The sequence below is a fragment of the Ursus americanus genome, chromosome 19 (genome assembly GCF_024610735.1).
Source record: "Ursus americanus isolate L20-20 chromosome 19, mUrsAme1.1.p, whole genome shotgun sequence".
Taxonomy (NCBI): domain Eukaryota; kingdom Metazoa; phylum Chordata; class Mammalia; order Carnivora; family Ursidae; genus Ursus; species Ursus americanus.
Window position 1 is genome coordinate 37,146,231 of NC_142145.1, and position 26,019 is coordinate 37,172,249.

The 26,019-nt window shown below is 36.8% G+C and overlaps 1 protein-coding gene across 2 annotated transcripts in view; it reads left to right on the plus strand.

The window, feature by feature from the left end:
• NOL4 (nucleolar protein 4) overlaps positions 1 to 26,019 on the plus strand; it is a 301,648-nt gene that overhangs the window by 179,435 nt on the left and 96,194 nt on the right. For both annotated transcript variants that reach the window (XM_045772847.2, XM_045772851.2), the window contains 2 exons: positions 10,698 to 10,877; positions 11,587 to 11,778. In XM_045772847.2, the coding sequence (XP_045628803.2) occupies positions 10,698 to 10,877; positions 11,587 to 11,778 (372 nt within the window). The remainder of the gene's footprint in view (positions 1 to 10,697; positions 10,878 to 11,586; positions 11,779 to 26,019) is intronic.

The window sequence follows — 26,019 nt, forward strand, 5'->3', positions numbered from 1 at the left end:
AATAATTGTCATAAGAAGAAGCAATCAAAGAGCATGCAGCCAAGAAATGTGAAAAGAAAACAGTGTTATAGTGATGTGCCAGGGAGTTACTTAATTTTTAAAATATTATTTTTCTGTATTTTGTGATTATAGCATTTATAAGCTTTTTAGAATCTCCTAATTTGTGATTTTTCTCTTATTAAATCTCTTTTGTATCTAACTTTTCAAGTAAGCGAGCCCTATCTCCAAATCTTATAACTTTAAGGCCTCAGAAAACTTGGATCAGATCTATGCTATGAGCCTAGAATGCTGCTGTAAGCATGGATTAATGATTCTTTAAATGATGAATAAATTATTGTTATGTAAAATAACTGAAATGGAGGAAACTCACCAAACTAATCATAAATCTCATAAATTTTAAAATTTATTTTGGAAGTTTAATATGTATTGAACAATAGAGAAAATAATATACAGAGCTACAAATAACTATCAGCCGAATTCAACAGTGATTAAGACCTTCCACACTTTTTTACATTTTTCCTTTTTTCAGTAGTATTTTAAAGCAAATCCCAGATATCCACATCATTTCATCTCTTACACCTTAATTTGTGTGTCTAACAAATGTGAATAGTTTCTTACATAAATATTTACTTAACCAAATGTTAGGTCTTACATCTAGCAAAATTAATAAGAATTCATTGTTATCATGGAATACCCCATCTATAGTCAAATATTCCCAAATTTTTTTCAAAATTGACATTTTGTATTGAGTTTATTTGAACCATGGTACAAGCAAGGTCAACAAATCTAATTTTATTACAGGCACAACCTCAGACATGTTGTGGGTTCAGTTCTAGAAAACCACAAAGTGAACATCACAATAAAGTGAACATCACAATAAAACTAGTGAAATGAATTTTCTGGTTTCCCAGTGTATATAAAAGTTATGTTTGCAATATCCCATAGTCTCTTAAGTGTGCAATAGCATTAAAAAACAGTGTGTATATTTTAATGAAAGAACACTTCATTGCTAAAAGATGCTAACCATCATCTGAGCTTTTAGTGAGTCATAATTTTTTTTTGCTGGTAAAGGGTCTTGCCTTGATGTTGGTGGCTGCTGACTGATCAGGGTGGCGGATGCTGAAGGTTGGGGTGGATGTGGCAATTTCTTAAAATAAGACAACAGTAAAGTTTGCAAATTGATGGACTCTTCCTTTCACAATTTATCTCATATGCAGTGCTGTTTGATACCATTTGACCCACAGAACTTCTTTCAAAATTGGATTTCATCCTCAAACCCAGCAGTGCTTTATCAACTGGGTTTTTGTAATAATCTAAATCCTTTGTTGTCATGTCAACAGTCTTCACAGCGTCTTCACCAGGAGTGGATTCCATCTCAAGAAACTACTTTCTTTGCTCATCTATGAGAAGCAACTCCTTGTCCATTCAAGTTTTACCATAAGATTATAGCAATTCAGCCACATCCTCAGGCTCCACTTCTAGTTCTCTTGTTATTTCTACCATGTCTGCAGTTACTTCCTCCACTGAAGTCTGGAACCCCTCAAAGTCCTTTATGAGGCCTGGAATCAACTTTTTTCTTTCTTTCTTTTTTTTTTTTTTCCAAGATTTTATTTATTTATTTGACAGAGAGAGACAGCCAGCGAGAGAGGGAACACAAGCAGGGGGAGTGGGAGAGGAAGAAGCAGGCTCCTAGTGGAGGAGCCTGATGTAGGGCTCGATCCCAGAGCACCAGGATCACGCCCTGAGCCGAAGGCAGACGCTTAATGACTGCGCCACCCTGGCGCCCCAACTTTTTTTCTTTTTGTAGAATTTATTTCTTTATTTGAGAGAGAGAGAGAGCAAGCGAGCATGCAAGCAGGGTGGGGGGTGGGCAGAGGGGAATAGTGAATCCTTTCCAAAAGGTTTTCAATTTACTTTGCTCAGATCCATCAGAAGAATTGCTACATATGGAAATGATAACTTTATGAAATGTATTTCTTAAATAAGACTTGAAATTCAAAATGACTCCTTGATCTATGGGCTCCAGGATGGATGTTGTGTTAGCAGGCATAAAACCATTGATCTCATTGTACATGGAGTGACTAGGCGCATTGTCCATGAACAGTAATATTTTGAAAGGAATCTTTTGTTTTTTCTGAGCAGTAGGTCTCAACATTGGGCTTAAAATCTTCAGTCAACCATGTTGTAAATAATTGTGCTGTCATCAAGATTTTGTTTTTCCATTTATAAAGCAAAGGTAGAATGGATTTGGCGTAATTTTTAGGGACCCTAGGATTTTCCTAATGGTGAATGAGCATTAGCTTCAACTTAAAGTCACCAGCTGCATTAACTTGTAACAAGAGAGTCAGCCTGTCCTTTGCAGTATTGAAGCCAGGCATTGACTTCTCTCTAGCTATGAAAATCCTAGGTAGCTTCTTCTTCCAATATAGGGCTGTTACTTCTTATATTGAAAATGTGTTATTTAGTGGCGCCACCTTTATTATCTGAGCTCGACCATCTGGATAATTTGCTGCGGCTTCTGCATCAGCACTTGCTGCTTCAGCTTGCACTGTTAGGGAGATGGCTTCTTTCCTTAAACCGCATGAACCATGTTCTGCTAGCTTCAATGCCATTGGAAGTTTTCATGTGTCTAAATAAATTTTATTTAGAGTTAAGGGGCCTTGCTCTGGATTAGGCTTTGGCTTAAGAGAATGTTGTGGCTGGTTTGATCATCTCTACAGACCACTGAAACTATCTCCATATCAGCAATATGCTTGTTTCACTCTCTTATTATTCGTATGCTCACTGGAGTAGCACTTTTAATTTCCTTCAGGAACTTTTCCTTTGCATTCACAATTTGGTGGCACAAGAGGCCTTGCTTTTGGCCTGTCTCTACTTTTGATATGCTTTCCTCACTAAGCTTAATCATTTCTAGCTTTCAGTTTGAAGTGAGAGACATGTGACTCTTTCACTTGCAATTTAGAGGCCATTATAAGATTATTAATTGACCTGATTTCAATTTTGTTATCATAGGTAATAGGAAGGGCTGAGGAGAGGGACAGTGATGGGGGAACTGACGGTGAGTGGAGCAGTCAGAACACAAACACTTTCTCAACTTATGGGCATGGTTTACTATTACAATTACAATAGTAACATCAGAGATCACTGATCACAAGTCACCATAACAATTATAATAATGAAGAAAAAGGTTGAAATAGTGTAAGCATTACCGAGTGTGTCACAGAGACACAACGTGAGCTTAATGCTGTTGGAAAAATGGTGCTGCTAGATTTGCTTGACACAGGGTTGACACAAACCTTCAATTTGAACCCCCCCAAAAAAACCAACCCCACAATATCTGTAAAATTCCATAAAACAAGGTATGCCTGTACATCTCTTAAATCTCTCCTAATGTGTCACTTATTTTTCTGGTGTCACTTACTGCAGACCCAAAGTCAGTGGTCCTATATGATGTCTCATATTTTGGGTTTGTCTCTTTGCTTTCTCTGGTGTCATTTAGCTTGTTACTCTATCTGCCTTATTTCTTATAAAATAGAAGTTAGCTCTGGGCTAGTGTTTTTCAAACTTGAGAGAGCATTAGAATACCTGGAGGGCATGTGAAAACATGGTTGCTGGGTCTAGCTCCAAAGTGTCTGATTCAGGTGGTCTTGGATGGGGGCCAATAATTTGTATTTATAATAAGTTCCCAGGAGATGCAGTTACTGCTGATATAACAGGCACTCTTGAAAACCATTGCTTCTAGACTGCTGATATTTTTAATGATTCTAAGATTGCCCAATATATTCAGTAATGAATAATATATTTTTAAAAGCTGGCTGAATTCAGTAAGTTACAAATTACCAAATCAACATACAAAAATCTAATGTGCTTCAACTCTACTTCAATTAAAAAATTATTTCTATACACTAATAACAACTATCAGAAAGGGAAGTTAATAAAACTATCTCATTAAAAATTACATTTCAAAAGAATCAAATACCTAGGAGAAAGCTTAACCAATGAGGTGAAAGATCTATGCACTGAAAAGTATAAGACATTGGTGAAAGAAATTTAAACTGACACAAACAAATGGAAAGATATTCCATGCTGATTGGAAGAAATAATATCACCACCCAAAGTAATCTAGAGATTCAGTGTAGTCTTATCAAATAATTTATCTAGACACATGAAAATTCCAATGACATTTTTCACAGAAGTAGGACAAATAATCCTAAAATTTGTATGGAACTGCAAAAGACCCCAAGTAGCCAATGCTATCTTGACAAAGAAAAAGCTGGAGATATCACGCTCCCCGATTTCAGTATGTATTACGAAACTATAGTAATTAAAACTATATAGTATTGGCATAAAAACAGACACCTAGATCAGTGGAACAGAAGAGAGGGACCAGAAGCATATGTGGTCAATTAATTTATGACAAAGCCAAGAACAGACCATGGGGAAAGACAGTGTCTTCAATAAACAATGTTGGGAAAATTGTACAGCTGCATGCAAAAGGATAAAACCACTACTTAACACCATGTACCTAAACAAACTTAAAATGGATTAAAGACTTGAATATAAGACCTGAAACCATGAAACTCTGAAAGAAAATACAGGTGGTAATTTCCTTGATGTCTGTGTTGGTGATGATTTTTGGATTTGACATGAAGATCAAAAGCAACAAAAGCAAAAGTAAACAAATGGGACTATATTAAACAAAAAGCTTTTGCGCAGTGAAGGAAACCAACAAACAGGAGAACATACTTGCAAATGGTATATCCAATAAGAGGTTAAGATCCAAAATATATAAGAACTCCTACAACTTAACACAAAAAACCAACCAATCCAATTTAAAAATGGGCAAGGGATCTGAATAGACATATTTCCAAAGAAGACATACATATGGCCAATAGACACCTGAAAAGATGCTCAGTATCACTAATTGTCAGGGAAATGCAAATCAAAACTACAATAGGTATCACCTCACACCTGTTGGAATAGCTATTATCAAAAAGAGAAGGTATAACAAGTGTTGGCTAGGATGTGGAAAAAAGGGAACACTTGTGCACTATCAGTGGGAATATAAATTGGTGTAGCCATTATGGAAAACAGTACGGATGTTCCTCAAAAAATTAAAAATAGGGGCGCCTGGGTGGTTAGTTGGTTGAGTCTGCCTTCAGCTCAGGTCATGATCCCAGGGTTGAGCCCCACATCGGGCTCCCTGCTCAGCGGGGAGTTTGTTTCTCCCTCTTCCTCTGTTGTTTCCCCTGCTTGTGTGCGCGCGCGCTCTCTCTCTCTCTCTCTCTCTCTCTCTCTCTCTCTCTGTGTGTCAAATAAATAAAATCATTAAAAAAAATAGAAGTTTCATTATGGGGGCACCTGGGTGGCTCAGTTGGTTAAGTGCTGACTCTTGGTTTTGGCTCAGGTCATGGTCTCTGGGTCCTGAAATTGAGCCTCATGTCAGGCTCCCTGCTCGGCACAGAGTCTGCTTGGGATTCTTTCCCTCTTTCTCTCCCTCCCCTTCTGCTCCCCCCCCCCCACCCCATGCTTTCTCTTGCTCTCGCATTCTCTCTTTCTTTCTCTTGAATAAATAAATACATACATAAATCTTTAAAAAGTAAAATGAAATCAGAAGAGTTTCATATGATCCACTAATTCTACTTCTGGGTATTTGTCTAAAGAAAATGAAAATACTAACTGGGAAGGTATACTTATTCCCATTTTCATTGAATTATTACTTATAATACTCAAGACATGGAAGCAACCTAAGTGTCCATCAACGGAGGAGTGAAGCAAGAAAATGTAGTTTATATATGCAATAGATTATTATTCAGCTATAAGAAGAAGGAACTTTTGCCATTTGTGACAACACGGATGGACCTTGACGACATTCTGCTAAGAGAGTCAGAGAAAGGCAAATATCAAATGCTCTCACTTGTATGTGGAATCTTGAAAAACAAAACAAGACACCAACCAAAAGAGATATAGAAAACAAGTTGGTGTTGCCAGAGTTGGATGGTGGTCGGTGCATAGGGAATAGATGAAAGGAGTCAAAAGGTACAAACTTTGAGTTATAGAGTAAGTCACGGAGATGTAATGTACAGCATGGTGACTATAGTTAATAATATTGTGTTGCTTATTTGAAGTTGTTAAAGTAAATCTTAAAAGTTCTCATCACAAACAATTTTAAATTATATATGGTAGCAGAGGTTAACTAGAATTATTTGGATCATTTTGCAATATATCCCAATATCAAATCATTATTATATACCCAAAACTAATATAATGTTGTTTGTAAATTATAACTCAATTAAAAAAGAACTGGCAAGATAAATTTTTAAATTGCAATTTAAAAATTAATTCAAATTATCTTCTGTACAACTCTAACGTGTAAGCAATCACTTAGAAAACATTTATTGCCTTATTCCCCCTATGTGCTTGACATTGTGCAAGGTTTTAAGGATGGAAAAGGCATGGTCTCTGAGTAACCCCAACGTCATATAATTCTTAGGCTGTGTGGAAGGTGGACATGTAAGCTACTTCATGATCAGTGCTGTGACAGGGCTGCATATAGACTATTATGAAAACATAGATGCCTGCCACTAAATTCATGAGATTCTTCCCTTATTTAAGGCATGATAAAGAAATGAAAGTTTTGTCTTTATTTCCTTTGTCTGTATATATCACAAATTGCCCCTCTAGCCTCAGCTGTGTCTCCTATCAAACACTATGGCCTTGCTGTCTGAGCCATTCTATGCTCTGACCACAGAGTAAGCAAACAGATTAAGCTTCTCTTTTTTGGGGGGGGGGGGGAGGGGGGGAGGGAGGTTTCCTAGGTCCAGAGCTAGCAGTTCTATTAGGGTGGTAAAAATGTGAGAAAATAGAAGTGCAAATGTATTTTTTAAGAGGTCTTTGCTAAGGAGAGCCACAGGTTATCTCAAGAGGAAAAAATGGAATATATAATTAAGGCAAAAATATACTTTTGGCTCCATGAACTCACACCTCTGTTATGAGGATAGGCAAGTTTGCATCTTCCATAGGGCCTAAGTGGTGATTCCTTAAATTTTGGGTTTTTTTTTAAGATTTGATTTGGGGGCACCTGGGTGGCTCAGTCAGTTAAGCATCTGCCTTCAGCTCAGGTCATGATCTTGTGGTCCTGGGATGGAGCTCCACATCAGGCTCCCTGCTTGGTGGGGAGCTTGCTTCTCCCTCTCCCTCTGCCTCTCCCCCTGCTTGTTCTCTCTCTCTCTCTGTCAAATAAATAAAACCTTTAAAATTTTTTTTAAATTGGATTTTTTTAAATTTATACATGGAATATGAAAATAATTGCTCCTGAAATGAAGGCTTCTTAGAGAATGGTCATCCAAGGTTCTTAATACATTGAGGTAGGTTTATGGTGTCGAAACTGCCATATTTTATGTGGGTTGTTAAAAGGCTATAGTAATTTTTATGGCTTGATTCTATATTATCATCCCAATACCCATATTCCCCATTTTTAAAAAAGGACTTTATTTTTTAGAGCAGTTTTAAGTTCAAAACAAAATTGAAAAGAAGATGCAGCGATTTCCATACACCCCTCCCCTGTGCATGTAATAGCCTCCCTCATTATCAACACCACTTACCAGAGTGGTACGTTTGTTATAATTGACCAACCTACATTGACAAACTGTAAATACCCAAAGTCCATTGTTTATATTAGGAGTCATGGTGTTGTACATTCTGTGGGTTTGTACAAATCTACAGTGACATGTATCTACCATTATAGTACCATATAGAGTATTCTCAGAGCCCTAGAAATCCTCTGTGCTCCACCTATTCATCCCCCAGCCCCCACAACTCCTGGCGACCAATGATCTTTTAACTGTTCAGAGTTCTGCTTTTCCCAGAATGTTTTATAGCTCAAATCCTACGATATGTAATCTTTTCAGATTGGCTTCTTTCACTTAGTAACAAGTGTTGGGTCTTCCTTCATGTCTCGATTAGCTCATATCTTTTTAGTATTAAATAATATTCCATTCTCTGGAGGTACCACAGTTTATACATCCATTCACCTATTGAAACACATCTTGATTGCTTTCGTTTTAGCAATTCGGAATAAAGCTGTTATAAACATCCCTGTGCAGTTTTTCGTGTGGACATAAGTTTTTAACTCTTTGGGTAAATACCAAGGAGCAAAATTGTTCATATGATAAGAGTATGTTTAGTTTTGTAAGAAAAAAACCAAATCGTCTTCCAAAGTGATTGTATCATTTTGCATTACCATCAGCAGTGAATGAGTTCTGGTTGCTCCACATCCTCGCCAGCATTCGATGTTGTTGTCCAGATTTGGCCATTCTAATAGGGTATAGTGGTATCTCTTAATTGCTTTAATTTGCATTTCCCTGATGACATATGTGGAGCTTCTTTTGATAGTCTATTTGCCATCTGTTTATCTCCCTTGGTGAGGTATCTCTTAAAGTTTGGGGCCCATCTTTTAATCAGGTTGTTTACTTTCTTGTCATTTAGTTTTTAGTGTTTGTGTATTTTGGCTAACGGTCCTTTACCAGGTGTGCCTTTTGTAAATATTTTCTACAGATCTGTGGGTTGGCTTTATTCCCTCATTTTTTTAAGACCAAATAGTTTGTAGAAAATGGGACATTGCAACAGTCTTAAGTGCTATTTCTGTAGAGCATTTCTTTGTTGCTCTGAGAGAAGAAGTAGAGGTCATGTGTTGATTCCTATCTCAGTCTAGCTCGAAAGAAAATGCAAATTAACATGAGAAGTAGAGAGCAATGATAGTGCTTAATTCTGTGTCAAATGCCATAGTACATTAAGAGTTCACAGTTTAGAGAAACATTAAAGTAGACTGAGATAGAAGAGGGAATCTTGATGGAAATTGAATTTACTTGGATTGGCCTTGAAAGCTAGTTTTATTTTCAACAGTGAGAGAGGCAGGAAATGACACTCCAGCTAAGAAACTGGATTTAGAGTTATGCAAATTTCAGTTTATATTATAGAAGGAAAAATTGATTATGATTTAGATTTAGATTCTGAATAGTCTCAGATCTGTAAGACTGGGTCTTCTTTACCTAGTGGGACTAGAGGTATAAATCCGATGTCATTCCAAATGGTTCTGTTTATAGCAGACGGCTGGATTGTGGATTTCACATGGCATGTAGAAAGAATATCTTAGCCCAACATATTTGTCTTCAGATAAGTGTATTGTAACATTTTTTAGATGTTGCACATTGGCATTAAAAATACATATATGGTGCATTTTTTCAAACCAATGGAATATTTGCCTTATATTTTATTAGGTAAATGTACCTTGTTAACTTAAAATATTATTATATTACAATAATATAAAACATGTTGTTTTTTAAAATTTTACCTCTATTTTTTATGTCAGGGATCTATTCTAGTTTTATTCTTTCTCTGATTATGCAGTAATAATATATTAGCATGATCCTTACAAATTCTACACATGTTATCACACACAGGCATTTTTGAACACTGCTGATTTAAAATTTTCCATTGTGAGGTTCTTTCAAAAGCATTCAAAAGCATTTTAGCTTTTTGATTTGAGGTTGCTGCTGCTGTTTACAGAGATATTGTCCATTTCACTGAGGTCACCGATGTATCTAAGTTCTTATATGTGAAATTTGGGCTGTTAATCTGGCCTTACCATGATTGATTTCTGTACCATTCCAGACTCAATTGCAAAGGACTAAAACTCAGACTTAGGTGAAGAAAAAATGAAGGGGGATGGGGTGTAGAAGAGTACAGTATCAAACAGCTGATGGGCTAATTTCAGGCACAGTTGAATCTAGAATCTCAGATGATGTTATTAGGAGTCTATTCTACTTAGCCTTGCTGGATTCAACTTGATCTCAGTTACCCAGAGGTAAAGTTGGGGCACAGCTGGGGTAGAGGAGGTTGCTGCCCTGGGATTGGCGCTCTCACCTGGGGGAGCAGAGGCTCTTTCTAAAAGGAAAAGGTGCTGCACAGACAAAGAAGTAGGAGATAGCACAGCAGGACCCATGGTTGGTCTTGAACACAATTATTGAGGTTCGTGAGAACTGTGTTGGTTGGCATTCATCTTCCATTAAGCATTAGGAAGCATTAAGTTTAACATAATTCGGAAGAAACCTGGTTTCTTTTTTCTAGACCAAAGTTCGATGCGATCCTAAGACTCCCAGACAATTTAAAAACTGATTTTCAAGACATTGTCTTGTAATTAGCACCCCTAGTATCAATATTTTGTGTAGTCCTTGTTGGACAAATCAATTAACTATATCCACCCTCAGTTTCCTTATCAGTTTAAAAAAATACTGACGCGGTTAGATTGACTAAGGTCTGAGATCATTTCTGTTTCTAAGAATATGTAATTCAATGATTCTGTCACAAAGGTGATTACAGATTGGTTTTTCTTTCTTTTTTCTTAAAGTATGCATATTGAGTGGAAACTATCTTTGCTCTCCAAAAGCTAAATCTGATAGAACTTTCTGCAGTGATAGCAATGTTCCATGCAGCTCTTAAGCACTTGCAACGTAACTGGCATGACTGGGGAGATGGAGTTTTCATCTAATCTCATTAATTTTGATTCAAATTAAAATAGCCACGACCCTGGGATTAACTTCTTTCAGCAAGACATTTGAGAAACCGTTGAAATTAAAAATGGAATTCATATGTTCTGCGATGAATGAAAAAGCAACAGTTTGCCCCTTTCTTTCCAGTCTCCTGCTCACAGCTACTCAAGCTACGACTCGGGCAAAAATGAGAGCGTAGACCGAGGTGCCGAGGACCTGTCTCTAAACAGGGGCGATGAGGATGAAGATGACCACGATGACCACGACGATTCTGAGAAAGTGAACGAGACGGACGGCGTGGAGGCCGAGCGGCTGAAAGCTTTTAATGTGAGTCCGGCCACCCTCCCCGTGGGGCTTACTTTTGACCACTTCACTTTCATGTTGTTGCTTGTTGGTAAATGTGGCTATTCTAGAGACATGTCTGTTTAATTTACAGAAGGATTTAAAAAGTACATGAAACACTCTTTGCCAACCAGACACCAGAATTGCTGTGTTTTGTTTAGAATTTTAAAGCCAAATGTGAGCTGAAAACTGGATTTGTGTTGTGTGAGTATGCATGTTTACCTAGTGGATGAGGGGGCCTCAGCTTATTCCTCGAAGAGTATGCCTGTCATCAGTTATTTCTCTTGCCTTCCCGGCTTATCTAATTATGCATGACAAAAGAGTCCATTGTTTTCAGAGATTAGTGTAGCAATGTAGCAGCTGCATTTATCATTAATGGAGAATTTTATGGGGTGCTTAATTGTCACAGTCTACTGTTATTTCCTGATTTTTTTCCCTACACGATAGTCTATACTTTTCTGTCTGTCTGTCTGTCTGTCTGCCTCTCTCTCTCTTTTCTCTCTATTTTTTTTTATCCAGCCATTTAGAAAGCCTTTAAAGGGTGTTTGCTTAAAATTTCTGGCTTTCCATTGCAAAGTTCTCCAGTGCATAAAGCAGAAAAGAGTATTTTCCTATCGATAATCAAGACAGGAAGCTAGGAACAGCAGAGAGCAGTCCTCCAAACCCTTCTCCTCTGTCTCCCTCTTGCCAACAGATGTTTGTCAGGCTGTTTGTAGATGAAAACTTGGACCGAATGGTCCCAATCTCTAAGCAGCCCAAAGAAAAGATCCAGGCTATCATTGACTCATGCAGGCGACAATTCCCTGAGTATCAAGAGCGTGCCAGAAAACGTATACGTACTTACCTCAAGTCCTGCAGGCGGATGAAAAGAAGTGGTTTTGAGATGGTGAGTTTTGAATTAAAACACAGCCCTAGATTCCATCAAAATCCCACATGTAAACCATGACACTATTTTTTTTTTTTCATCTTAGTGTCTTTTTTATTTTTTCCATAATGTCAGGTCCAAGGGGTTTTTGTTCGCTTGTTTGTTTTCTTCCCCTTCTCCTTTTCATCTTTCTGAAGTATTTATCCCCTTGTTATTTAATAAGGAATGTCTGGTGAGACCAGCGCTCACAGGCACACATGCTACCTGGTACAGGAAATGAGGGGAATCTGAGTTCAAAGCCAATGAGATCCGGCATCTCACAAGTGTTTGTTTTCTGTCACTACTAAAGCTGATATAAGTTTAACCTTCAGTTGAAGCACGAGTCGTTGCTTTAGGTGGCATGTGAGAACGGCTTTCTCTGGAAGCAAAGGAAATGGATGGATCCATCTAAATAATGCTGTTTTCATACCAATGGTTAACAAGTAGCAAGCCTTGAGAGTCAAGATCAGGGAATGACAATCCTCACGTGAAAACGAAGGCTCTGTTGTACTCAGTGTATCTCTGTGCTTGTGGTGACATGAGCTTTGCCATTCATCTGAGCTTTACAGATGGATGAGATTATGTTGGCATCAGGTTATTCATGGGTGGAAATCAGATATCAATGGTTTTCGAACTTTATTGTTTCACCTTGAGCTAATTGCTATTCCTAGAAATAGTGTATATGTTTACAATGTGTGTTTTTTTTAATTTTTGTTTTTTATGTACGGGAGCAAAAATGTATTAGAAATTTTCTGAAGCCATTTTTTTCCCTTTCTTGGCTCCATCAAAGCCAAGACTGTTGGTGTTTGTGCTCAGTGCCTGTAATGTGTTAGCTGTGAAGGGGTGGCATTGGGGAAGCTGGGAGAGGTTTCAGAGATGTCATGTAGGACAAATAGGTTCTTAGATCTAAATGAAATGACAAAAGCAATAAATCTATCTACTATCAATTCTTCTTCATTGTCTTGTAAAAATACCTTCGATATTTTTTCTTTTTCTTTCTTTTTTTTTTTTGAGAGAGAGAGAGAGACAGAGCTGGGGGGGAGGGGCAGAGGGAGAAGGAGAGAGAGAATCTTAAGCAGGCTCTACACCCAGTGGGGAGCCCCATGCAGGGGCCAATCTCAAGACTCTACGCACATGACCTGAGCCTAAATCAAGAGTCTAACGTTTAACCCACTGAGCCACCCAGGTGCCCTCCTTTGATATTCTTTAAAACAGTATGACTTTATAGAGAGGCAGTCTGCCTAGATGGTACCAAGCATAAGGTTCCGTCACCAGGGAGCCTCGTTTGGAGTTCTGGATCCCCCACCTTGTAGCTGTGTGACTGGGAAGTTACTTCAGTTACCTGTACTCAGATGCCTCTTCTACAAGTGCTGACTCCTAATTTAGAAAGTTGTGAGAATTCTATAAGTTGTCACTTGTAAAGCTCTACAAACCATTTCTGACACTTAGTAACCACTCAATAGATCTTAACTGTGAAAATATTTTCAAATGTTAATCTATCATCTGATAAAAGGTTCCCAAACTGTTTGTATCGAAAATCACAGAATACTCCATGTAAGTTCTTGTTTACTTCTCAGAATAATAACTATATTGAAGCCAGTTTGTAGTGCATAAGTCATTTAAAAATCAAAATGGCCTTGCTAGGCCTGATCACACTGAATTAGGACAGCAGAGGTAGAAGAGAGTTTGATTGAAGAAAATAAAGCTATTTCTCCCATTACTGAATTATTTAGAATTTATTAGTACCTACTCAGTAAGAGAGATGATAGAGAGAAAAGGGTATCTAAACAGATGTAAGAGCCTAGAGTCCTGGCATTGACATTTGGTTCAGAACCACTTGGCAGCTGATGTAAAATTGCTATTGAACGTTAATATGTTTCTTTCAGAATACAATGTACAATATATACTTTTCTCTTTCAGGAGCAAAAAAGATGATATCATACATCGTTTTTTATTTTACCAGCATTTAGCATTTCTATTTGTTTTCCTAATCTTGTAATATATTTTAGAGTTTCTTTGGTAAAATTTCTTATTTTCCATTAATTATTCTTTACAAGAAAAAAATCATTGTCATGTAAAATTCTTAATTTCTCTCAGGCATATTTGGGACTTTCACAGGTTTTTCTATGATTGTATTGTATTCAATATGCACATCCATTTGTTGTACACCGTGTGCTATGCATAGAGAAGAACAAGAGTTGACTAATTCAAAGTCAAGTAGTTTTACAAACTAATCATAAAGAAATATGCTCTAAAGAAATGCTTTTCTCTTTAACTTATTTTTTATTTATTCATTTGTTCATTTATTCAATAACATATGTACCATTATACAAAGTAATAAGCAGAAATATTACTGATTTCTGATCAGTTAATTAGGAAAATATAACATGTTCCCTGATCATTATGATTCATGGAAGTGACAAGTTGCGGGAAGTTGAAATACTTAAGTAATAATATAAGGCCTAATATAATTAAATGTTAAGTGAACAACATGAATGAAAATTTATATACTAGGTTAGGGCTTTTTTTAATACATTTACTCAGGAATATACCACTGGAAATAACAAATCTATCATCCGGTTGACACTTGAGATTTTGATTTTTTTTTTTTTTAATGTATTACTTCATTGTCATGGGGCATGGAGAGGATTATGTGTCATTTTGAATACATATCTAGAATAGAGAGGAAAATGTATGACTAGGGCAGATAGTAATTACAACTAAATTTTGTATGTGAATATTTTTTGCCCTCACTTTTTAAAATTAGATATAAAATAATATGCATAGTTTTTTTTTTAATTGAAACAGCATTAAATTAAAAAATCTTTCCTCTATTGTGTTTTGTGGAGGTAGACATGGGGATAAAAAGTCTCATTTTCAGCAAGTAGTCATTTTAACATACAAGTTATTGTGCAATACTTAACAGGTCAACTAGTCAACATAAGAATTTTTTAATATATTTGTAAAATGAAATTGTTCCATGAAGGATTTTTTTTTAATTTATTTATTTGACAGAGAGCATAAGCAGGGGGGGAGGGAGGCAGAAGGAGGAGCAGGCTCCCTACTGAGCAAGGAGCCTGATGCGGGACTCCATCCCAGAACCCTGGGATCATGACCCAAGCCGAAGGCAGATGCTCAACCAACTGAGCCACCCAGGTGCCCCATTTTAGGTTTGGTTAAGTGTAGGATTATTTGGTAGGAGATTCCAAAGTGGTGTTCAACAAGCTTATCTCTTCCAGTTATTTGGGGTGTCTAAGCCAGAAGACTCCTTAAGTAGAGTGAAACACAAAATATTGAATTATATGTATTCATTCAATTCAATTCAAAGGGGTAATCCCATAGAAGTGGCTCATCACAACATACATTAGTTGAGAATGTTGGCATTCACTTTTATTAATTTCCCACTGTCATTAATACAAGATAAATTATTATTAACCATGCATAGCTTAACTATGCATGGTTAATAATAATTATCCCTTAAGGATTTACGTGTCAACACAAATACTTTTAATTGACTTCACTTAATGCATACAAATATTAGAGTAGGTATTTAAGCATTTTTATTTCACTAGAATTATCAAGACCCCCCGATCCTGATTGCTTAATTAGCCAAAATTTCATGCCATCACTCCATATAGTCTCTGTAATGGGTGAAGTACAATAACTGTATTACTATAGTTATATAGCAACTATGTTATTCAGTATTATGATTCTTTTCTGTACACTTTCACCAACTCACTGTCACCAATCCTTTCAAATCACAAAATCCTCCGTGTTGAATATCAAAGGGCATGTTTTATGAAAAATTTCATAAGTTTGACCCAGAGTACTGGTTTTAGTTTTCATTAGATTTTTAGAACCCAATGAATAAGTTAAGCAGCCATTAAATTAATCCTTTAACAAATACATCCAATTGTTACTGATTCATTTGTGCAGCTTTGACTCTCAAATTCCTTTAACTAGTTTTCTAAGGAATATCTGTTGATTGTTCTAGGGAAAAAAATGTGTTTCTTCAAGATTTCCTGATCTTAAATTCAGAAGCACATATAACAGATAAGATCATAAAAGCCAAACTTTATGAACAAGGTGGGATTGGTCCATACCCAAGTATAGTCTGTGTTATGTGATGTGGTTTCTCTCTTTGTGTTCTGAGCTTCTATTGTTAGAGACTGTTCCACCAGGCTGCATTTGTTTACATGTATTTTTTATAAAACTCAGAAGATCTTTAGGGGAGCCCTTGTAAGACACTTGCGGCCCATCATTCCTACAGTATCTGAGAAAATTGTGCCACTCTACCAAAATAGATCAGGTAGCCTAGATATTTGAATTCAATAAATTCAGTGTCTTGAAAAATTACCTGTTTACTTCCTTTTACATATTATGCGATTAACTATTTGAAGATATTGGTCTATGACATTTTTGTAATATTTTGCTAAGGATGTTGTCCACTAGGCTACTAAATGTCCATACTAAATTACCTTATTTCAGAAACTTCTTTTAGAATGTAATACAAGAAAAAAAGTGCTTCTCCTATGGAGATAGAATGCTTTTCGTTTTCTCTTTACTAGGACAATGCAACTGAATTTGTTCACTTTTGTGCCTCACTGCCAGCAAGTTCAGAGCCAAAGTTTATCTGAAATCCTAGTTCTCTTTTTGTTTAATTATGCATAGAGTATATATTTCTTTGTTGGCTCTAATATCTATTTTAGGGGGAACATGAGTTATAAGTTAAAAAAAAATAAATCTAGGGGCGCCTGGGTGGCTCAGTTGTTAAGCATCTGCCTTTGGCTCAGGGCGTGATCCTGGCATTCTGGGATCGAGCCCCACATCAGGATCCCCCACTGGGAGCCTGCTTCTTCCTCTCCCACTCCCCCTGCTTGTGTTCCCTCTCTTGCTGGCTGTCTCTCTCTCTGTCAAATAAATAGATAAAATCTTAAAAAAAAATAAATCTGATTATGGAAACACCATATTTTAATACCATAATCAAAGTTCTTTATTATTTCTTTTTAATTACATTCTATAGTGCCCTCCTCAGCTATTTTGATATCTGCTCTTTTGAGCTTATGACTCTTTCATCAGAAAAGAAGTAATGTTTTGGAAATAGTACCTTTTTTTTAGGGAATTTCACTAATTACATCATTTGCCTCTAGTTATCTAATGCAGATGATAGTAGAGAGATCGGAATTTGTTTTCAATTTAAAACTCCCCTGATATGAGCATTGCAAAAGCTATGGTGACACTTGCTGTTCATTCTTTAGCAAAGGGAGAGATTATAAAAATGAATTAAAGTGCTTCTTTAAACTAAAACTTTGATTGGAGATAAACCCATCCCTTCATACAAGGTCATGATTAAAAACTCTATAGTAACCTGTGCATTAATCACGTTATTATTCCTACAACTGTGTAGGTTTCTGTCTTTGTGACTAGTTAACTTAATGATGCTAATTAATTAGCAAACACATTCTGCTTGAATTCCCCACCTGCTACTTGTACCAACTTTTGGTCTCTTTTTTATAAATGTCATCTACTATCCCCCGGGATATTTTCGTGCCATCTTCTGAGTTCTTTATTCATAGTATTTCTTTTTAATTACATCCTCTACTGTTTTCTTTAATAGTTTTTGCTATCTGAACTTTTGAATCCACAATTCTTTTACTTGCTCAGTTTCATGATCTGCATCTCGATTTCACTTTGGCCATTCTTAACATGGATGTACCTTAGTCTTAGTTATCAAAGAGTTTACACAGCAATCTTAAAAACTTTCACAATCATCTAAAATTTTTCAAATATCTGCCACTGTCTTTGCAGAGGAAATGTCCTCATTGTATTTGCCCCTGGGTGACCCTGAAGCCTCTGTTCCCCCATCATTCAGCCTCCTTCAGGACGTTGCTTCATCAGCCATCCCAACACTCACAGTTCCTGTTTTCCCTTTTCACTGAGAGAGGGAAACTTCTCTTCTGACTTAAAAAAAAAAAAAAGTCCCCAGACTCCAAGAAAATATTTCATCTCTTGTCTCCTCTTCTGCAGTCTGAGACCACCTTTCTTTGCCAGTTTCCTGAAAGATTATTTTATACTCCCAGATCACACATATTACCACCAACTCCCTCAGTGGTCCCTCACATCAGATTCTGGTTCTCATGACCCTATTGAATTGGTTCTTTAAAAGATCACACAACTGCCTTTGTACCAGACCCAGACATTGCATCCTCGATGAAATCACCCCCATTTTCTTGAGGCTCTTGTTGCTCTCCCTCCTTATTTACCTTTGCTTTTGAGCCACTTGCTAAGATCCTGGGCTCGGCCATGTACCGCACCTTTCCCCGTCTGCAGGGGAAGGTCTGCTCTGTGTAAGCAGCTCTTGCCATAGAAGCCCAGTCATCTGCAGAGCTTTTGTATTTCGTTCCAAATGTCAGCCAGATGTTGGACAAATGTATTGTTCTATCCGCAAGGAACTCTTTGTATTCTCCATCATTCATCCTCTCCACTGGTCTTTCACCTCATCTACCAAATCACCAGTAAATTCTTCTTGACTTGCCTCTTGTAATACCGCCATTATTGTCATTTACAGCAGTGCTCATAAGCCTGGAATGAGACTGGATTCTTTCTTACACTTATGGCTTGCATCCTACCACTCACTGAATTCTGTTTATTCTTTCTTGGTTGTGATTCCTGAATCAGTCCAATAATTTTGACTTTTATCAGCTACCATTTTAGTTCTAGCCATTTCCTGCCTCATACCTATATTCTTACAGAATCCTAACTCACTTCTCTGTTTTCATCTTGTACTCCCTCCCTACCCTCTGTTCCCAGGCAGGGACAGAACTAGGATTTGTGACTAAAAGTTATAAAAGTTATGCCTTTCATTAAAAAAAAATACAAAATTATGAGCAAAAAATTAAGTAGAAGGATGAATATTTATTTCTAGTTTAAAAAGATAACACACACAAAATTTTTCAAAAACAGAAGTCTTGAAGATTCAAACCCTTTTCCTTTGACATCTCTTGAGACAATTTTCAGACACACTTACATATACATACTTTCTGGCTTTCACTTGGCTTTTTTTTTTTAATATAGTCTATTTATAGGTTTATTTGTCTTAATCTGCATTCCATCGTGGCCTCACCTGATATCGTGGTTAAAATAAAAAAATTTACATACAACAAAAGCCATTTATTGTACTATATAGTTTTTCATGTCGTGACAAATCCAGAGTCCTATATCTACCACCACAATACCAATACAGAAGAGTTCCCATTAACCTAAAAGTTCCTTTGTAGTAAACTTCCCTTTCCCTAAACATAGGAACCACTGATCTGTTTTCCATCTCTATAGTTTTGTCTTTTCCAGAATGTCATATAAATGGAATCATACAATATGTAGATTTTTAGGTCTAGCTTCTTGCACTTAGCAAAATGCATTTAAGATTTGTCCATGTTGTTGAATGAACCAATAGTTCATTCCTTTTTACTGTTGAGTATAGATAACCTTATTACATGGATATACCTTTCCTACCCAGAATGCTTAAAATTTCCAGAAACTCCGAGAGTTCCATCCAGTTGAGGGACTCTGGTATCTAAACTTCATTGACTATATGAGAAATCTACCTTTGCTCTTGGAATAGTCTTCCTTGATTCTGCCTTTGGTGATGTCAAACTTTTGCCATCTCAGAACAAATTCTAAATTTCTTACAATAATAGAGGTATGGCCTTTGGAAACTGAGAGACCTAGGTTCAATTCCTGTACAACTTTGTGTGATGTTTCTGAATCTCCAGTTTTCTAAAGGAGAGGGCTGTTGGAAAATTATATATGATAATGTATATGAAATATTTAGCATATGATCTGGCCTCTTCCTACCCTTTCTTCTAATACACTTGATTATTGCATGCATTACCTTAAGCTATCACATGGGACTTCTGATACTTTGTATGTGCTCTTGTGGTCCACTGATTGTTCCTGACTCAGGGATCATGGGTACTGTTCTCTCATTACTTACTAAATATATTAAGGTTGAGGAATAATTAGAGTGTAAAGAATACAGCCAACATAGTTGTCAGAGTTACTTATCACTGGATCTTTTAGTTTTAGCAAAATGTTGGCCTAAGCCTTATGGAGTACCCCTCATACACTCCATCCCCCTTCCCTCTATAAATACAAAATAGTGAGTAGAATATAACAACTTTTTAAATACCTAGCCAAAATCAGAAGAAAGAAAAGGAAATCTGCAGGCTATGAACTTGATAGGAAACGCATAGCCAGAGTACTAAGCCCTTAATTTGATAGGGTAACAGACTAGCAAGGTAGAAAAACTGAATGTAGGCCAAAACAGGTCAGGGTTGCAGTCTAAATGCCCACTTCAGTTCAAGAAATGTGAATTTTGTAACCATAGAGGAACACAAACTGCAAAGTGTATGAATGGCTGGGAAGGGTTCCTCCCCTGTGAAAGGGGAATTAGAAACATCCACTTACGACTTTGACAAATAAAATGGCAGGTATTATAAGCATTAAAATTAAAACCTTCCTGGATGGGTTAAACAGCAGATAAGATTCAGCCAAAGAGAAAAATCAATAATCTGGAACATAGAACCGTGGAAATTACTTCTAGAAAGAAAAAGAAAAAGAGAAATAGGAAAAAAGAAGTTGAGATGGAAAATAGAATGATAAAGCTAGATTTGAAAGGCATTCCGGAAGAGACATTTGAATAACCACGTTCAGATGAGAAGGGAGAGTTTTTTAGAATTGAGTAGACCATTGAATTCTAAGAACAGAAGAATAGACCAGTGCTGAGCAGTGTAAATAAAAAGAAATCTGTATCTGTGTACATCATAGTGAAACCACAGCAGACCCAAGAAATCCTTAAATGTCGCTATGAAGAAACAAGAGATTATTTTAAACAGAAAAACAGAATGAATATACCTCTTGTCCTCAAAATAGATGCCATAAGACTGTCTACAAAGGACTAAGGAAAAACAGTCTTGATTTTGTTTTGGGTTTTTTGTTTTGTTTTGGTTTGGTTTTTTAGAGAAACTACTTTTAATTCACAAATCAATGCCCAGCTAACTTCTGCTTCCAGAGTAAGAAACAAAGAACTACCTCAGACAATGACCAAGGTTACCATTCATAGATTGTCTGTGGAAGAGCTGAAATGTCCTCCAAGCAGAGGGAAGCTGAGCCCTGAAGGAAACAATGGAAAATTAGAGCATTGCTGATAAAATCTGAAGAAAAACACCTTGATTTCATAGTCCGTGGATCTTGGTTCTTAGACCTGCTTTGCCAGTCATTACTCTTAGACCTTGTATCCCTGAGCTTCAGTTTCCTCCTGGGAAAAACGGAAACAAATAGCATTTTTTTCATACATGAAAACCAGTGTCATTTGAAATAACAAATGTAAAAAGTCCTACCAAGCCTAGTACCCAGTATCTGAGGAACATGATAAAATGCAATCTAATTTGAAATTGCATCCCATGGCTCCCTTCACTGGAAAACCCTCTGGATTGTCTGGATTGTCTCAATCTGGATTGTCTCAATCTCTTTTTTTTTTTTTTTTTAAAGATTTTATTTATTTATTTGATAGGGAGAGAGACAGCCAGTGAGAGAGGGAACACAAGCAGGGGGAGTGGGAGAGGAAGAAGCAGTCTCCCAGCGAAGGAGCCTGATGTGGGGCTCGATCCCATAATGCCGGGATCACGCCCTGAGCCGAAGGCAGACGCTTAACGACTGAGCCACCCAGTGCCCCTGTCTCAATCTCTTGAATGAGTTGGAGGACTAAATCAAATATGTCTTTATCTATTTAGTCCTCACTTCTTGCTAAAAGCAGCCTTAAATCTCTCTTTCTTCTGTGTGCAAATTGTACTTCGTGGTACCTCTTTTGTAGTTTTATCCTGTCTTCCATTGCTGTTATTTATAAACGGGCCTTAGCTCCTTTACAGGAAGCTCTGTTCCTTGAGTACTACGCCGCTTACCTTGTTCATGTCCGTATCACCTACAGTGTTTTACACAGAGTGCAATTAATTGCTCATGAAAGCTGCTCAGTACATGTTCAGTTCAACTGAATTGATATTGTCGAATGAAAGACGGATGAATGAATGGACATTTACTAATGTGTTACTTTGTGGTAGAAATTAGCTGAGAGATAAGCTAATTTTTATTGTGTGCTATGTGTTTCATAGTATTCAGCATTTGGCATTTCAATTTGAAAAGTGACTGCTAACTGAAAATCTAATAGGGAAAAAAAAATCTTCCTGAAGAAAAAAGTTACCTTAATTTTAACTCTTGTTAACTCTTTCAATACTGTTTTAAAAATATTTTCATTTATTTTGCAGTTTTTGAGCATAGGTAGTCCTATTAGCTGAATGGGTAGAATTTGTGTACAGTGTTGGGCTTCACAAATAAGCTATTAGGGGCAAAGAGGCCATGATTGACCATAATCATAAGCATATCTAGTCGCTGTTTTTCAGAATTAAAAGATGTTTCCTAGTGGAGATTTAAAGAAGTAGTCACTTTGTTAAAAATTATGTCATTTCAGTTGATAATAATTTTTTCTTATCTTGGTCAAAGGTATTTTCAGATGGAATTAGCCAAACTGGGCTTCTCAGTATTAAATGTAAGACATTAAATCCTCATGTATTTGTGAGAGATCATTATTAAAGGCCAATAATGCTCTAAATTTAAGGCCGAAGTGCATACCATTAACTCATAATTATTATCAAAGCCTGGATGAAGGTTAATTAGCATTTTTGTTGAAATCACATTTTCAATCTCTTTTTAAATAGGTCTGGAGAATTTTCTCAAGAAATGGGAAGTTCAAGGATTCACACAGAGTTGGATCCATGGGGTCAGATATCAGGGCTTCTCTGCTCTCCTGTTTCTTAACTATGCTTCTCTTGTGTGTTAGCTTACTTCTCAGACAGGTCCTTGCTACCTTTTATGAAATGTTGCCATCAGTAGCTCTGAGCCTCTCTTCTTAAAACTTACTGTCCAAGAACTGTCTTCCAGCTCCAGATCCCCCTTCCCATGAAAGAACTTTGGTCCTATTAGATTGTATGTCCATCCTTAGATCAGCCACTGAGAATAAAGGGATGAGCTCTCATGATCGTCCACACCTACATCATGGCGAGGGTCAATGAGACTCTTTGCTCATTATTTCTACCAAAACCAAATAGGGTGGGGAAAGAACTACTGAACTCTGATTTTAGTGCACATCCACAAGTCTTATCTGAAATCTTGCAACATATGTGGTCCAAAATTCAGAACTTTTCAGATTTGGGGCCCATGACAGAGTATATACTCTAGTTATTGTATAATACTTGCAACAGGGTCTCGGAAAGCATCTCATAGACAAATATATTAGTATTTCTGCCATAAAAGATATGAATATTCACAGAAAGTAGAAAAAGGAAAGATTATTAAGTATTCTCATGTCAATTTTTTTCTGCCAAATTTCCCCAAATTTATTGAACTCTGAATTTATACAAGATGAACAGAGTTGTGATATAAGGTTGTGTGTCTGTAATTGACATACTTTATTGCATGTGTATTACAGCCTACATGCTGGGCATATATTAGCTTGTAAACTATGGTAGCAGAGACAGTATTGATACTGTTTATATATTTGAACTTGGCACAGTTCCTGACATATAGAATGTGCTCATTAAATATGTTTGTTGAATAGATAAGTGAAGATATCAGTGACTTTATGTACATTACTTCATCATGGAATTGTAACAATTATCCTATGATATAGAGATTATTTTTCCTATTCATAACTTACTGAATGAACCTTAGTTCTGCCATTTGTAAAAATGGAAATAATGATACCTGCCAAGATGAGTGAGGCTCAGAGAGAGTAAATAGCAAAAGCGGACAGACCAATTGCAAGTAGCTGATTTCATAATAACATCCAGGTCAGTCACTTCATTGCTTAACTATTTACTTTATTCCCCTGATGTATACAAATGAAGCTACTTGGTTAATAGAAGGGATCTTCCCTTCAGAGTTACGATTTTCTTTTCTTTTTTTTTTAAGATTTTATTTATTTATTCGACAGAGAGAGAGACAGCCAGCGAGAGAGGGAACACAAGCAGGGGGAGTGGGAGAGGAAGAAGCAGGCTCATAGCGGAGGAGCCTGATGCGGGGCTCGATCCCAGAACGCCGGGATCACGCCCTGAGCCGATGGCAGACGCTTAACGACTGCGCCACCCAGGCGCCCCAAGAGTTAAACTTTTCTACACAGCCTGTAACAATTATCCCTTTAGGTGTAGATATACTATTTGGGGGAGATAGAATATCCATATCATCTTAACTGCAGAATTTCTAAGTTATGTATTTTATGAAATAACAAGATTAGGAAAAGTGATCTTAGTGTAGGGCCCTATGTAAACTGACTACTGAATCATTTGCTTTAGCTATTTTGAAAGAGCTCATTCTATATAGAATCTTGGGTGGATGTGCCGTTGCTCCCAATGTAACCTCATTTAGCACTTGATCTGGTAATGCTTACACCCTGGATGCTAGTGAGCCTTGCCACTCATAAGTACTATTAGCCCATGAATAGAGTCTTAGAGTCATGATTTCTTTTTACTTTTTTAAAAATTGTAAACAACCTGGAGCATCCTAAATGTGTGGCAGAAATGCAGAGGACTCTAACATTGTTTAGTTTATAGTTTTAAGACCCAAAAAATGGAACGGTTTGTTGGTGTGGTGGTAAATTTTCCATGTATATATAAGGAAAGGCCCCTTTACGTTGTGCCAACAGCAATCACATCTTAAGCTCCCAATTAAAATGTGACTCTTTCAACTCCAAAAGTTCCATGCGACAATTTAGCCATCTGTTTAATGAAACAACCGCCACTGATATGGTCATAGATAATTATTACAATAAGAACAGTGCTAGGGAGAGATCAGCTCATCCCAGTTGAGGATGACAGTTAATTACGAAGAGATAATTAGTGAAGGTGTTTCGCGTTGTTTCATCTTCAGGGTAAGAAATAGGTAACATCTCACTCTAGGTATAGATCATGTGGAGTGTATGATTATATACATCTTTGAATCATTATTTTTGGATCTTATAAGATATAAACCAAATAGTGTATTTATTGAGCTATATTCAACCAGAAGGAGAAGTGTTGTTTTTCATAAATTATCTATTGAGTTCTATGCATTGGAGGGTTTTTTTTGTCAAAATATTCTTCAGTTATTACATGGAGGCTTTTGTGTTCTCTGGCCACTTTGACTGATGTAAGAGGGAATTTTCAGCACTTATCCCTGGTGGAATCCAGGACGAGAGCCCTTAACACATTCTGCTAATTACCTGCCAGGAAGACCCTAGTGCGGCAATATTAGACTAAGCTCTGTGCTATCAAATGTGATGAAGGAAAGTAGAGTTCTGGCAAAGATTGTTCTCAAAACTCACACTAAACAATAGTTTTAAATTCCTCTATGATAACATTGCTTTGATAAGGAGCAAAATTGATTAATTTCCTTCTCACTATCTTGGTTTAAGTACTTCTGAGCTGTGAAATAGATAAAAGCCAAATTATGGAGGAACAATAAACAAAAGACTCTCATTTTTAGTATCTTCGTGCCAGGCGCAGCGTAACGGAGCTCTGTGTGTTGGGAGGAGCATTGGCATTCGTTATTGGCTCCTCAATATTAGAACCAAGGGGATTTTTAACAGATTGCCTCCCAGGAAAGAAAGAACTCTGCCTGGCTCCTCATTCTCATTTTGGGCACAAGACTAAGCTTTTCTTATGTTTCATACACAGTCATTTCTTGGCACTCCTGGTTTCTCCAACATGAGATTCTTGTGAATTTATATTGTATCCATTTAGAACATGTGACAGAACTGAGCTAAGTCACATTTTATTTTTGTGCTCTTAATGAAGAAAGGTTTTAAAGAATCAATAGGAAAATATATTAGGAGAATCTCAGTGCCTTTAAGAGGAGAATTTTAGTGAGATCTGAATATACTCTTTTCTTAAATGCAAATAGAGTTAGCTGTAAATGGATTCCTCTGTAGGACCGTGTAGTATTTAAGGTCTCTAGCTTTGTTCAAGCTTACTGGGACTTTAGTTGTGAACTGAGAATAATTCTTTACTAGGAATTATTATTCGTAATTTATCATCAGATTTAGATATAAATCCAGGTGTTTCCACATACATAGCTGATCTCAGGCAAGTTATATAATCTCTCAGAACGTCAATTTATTTTTCATCTAAAATATGAATA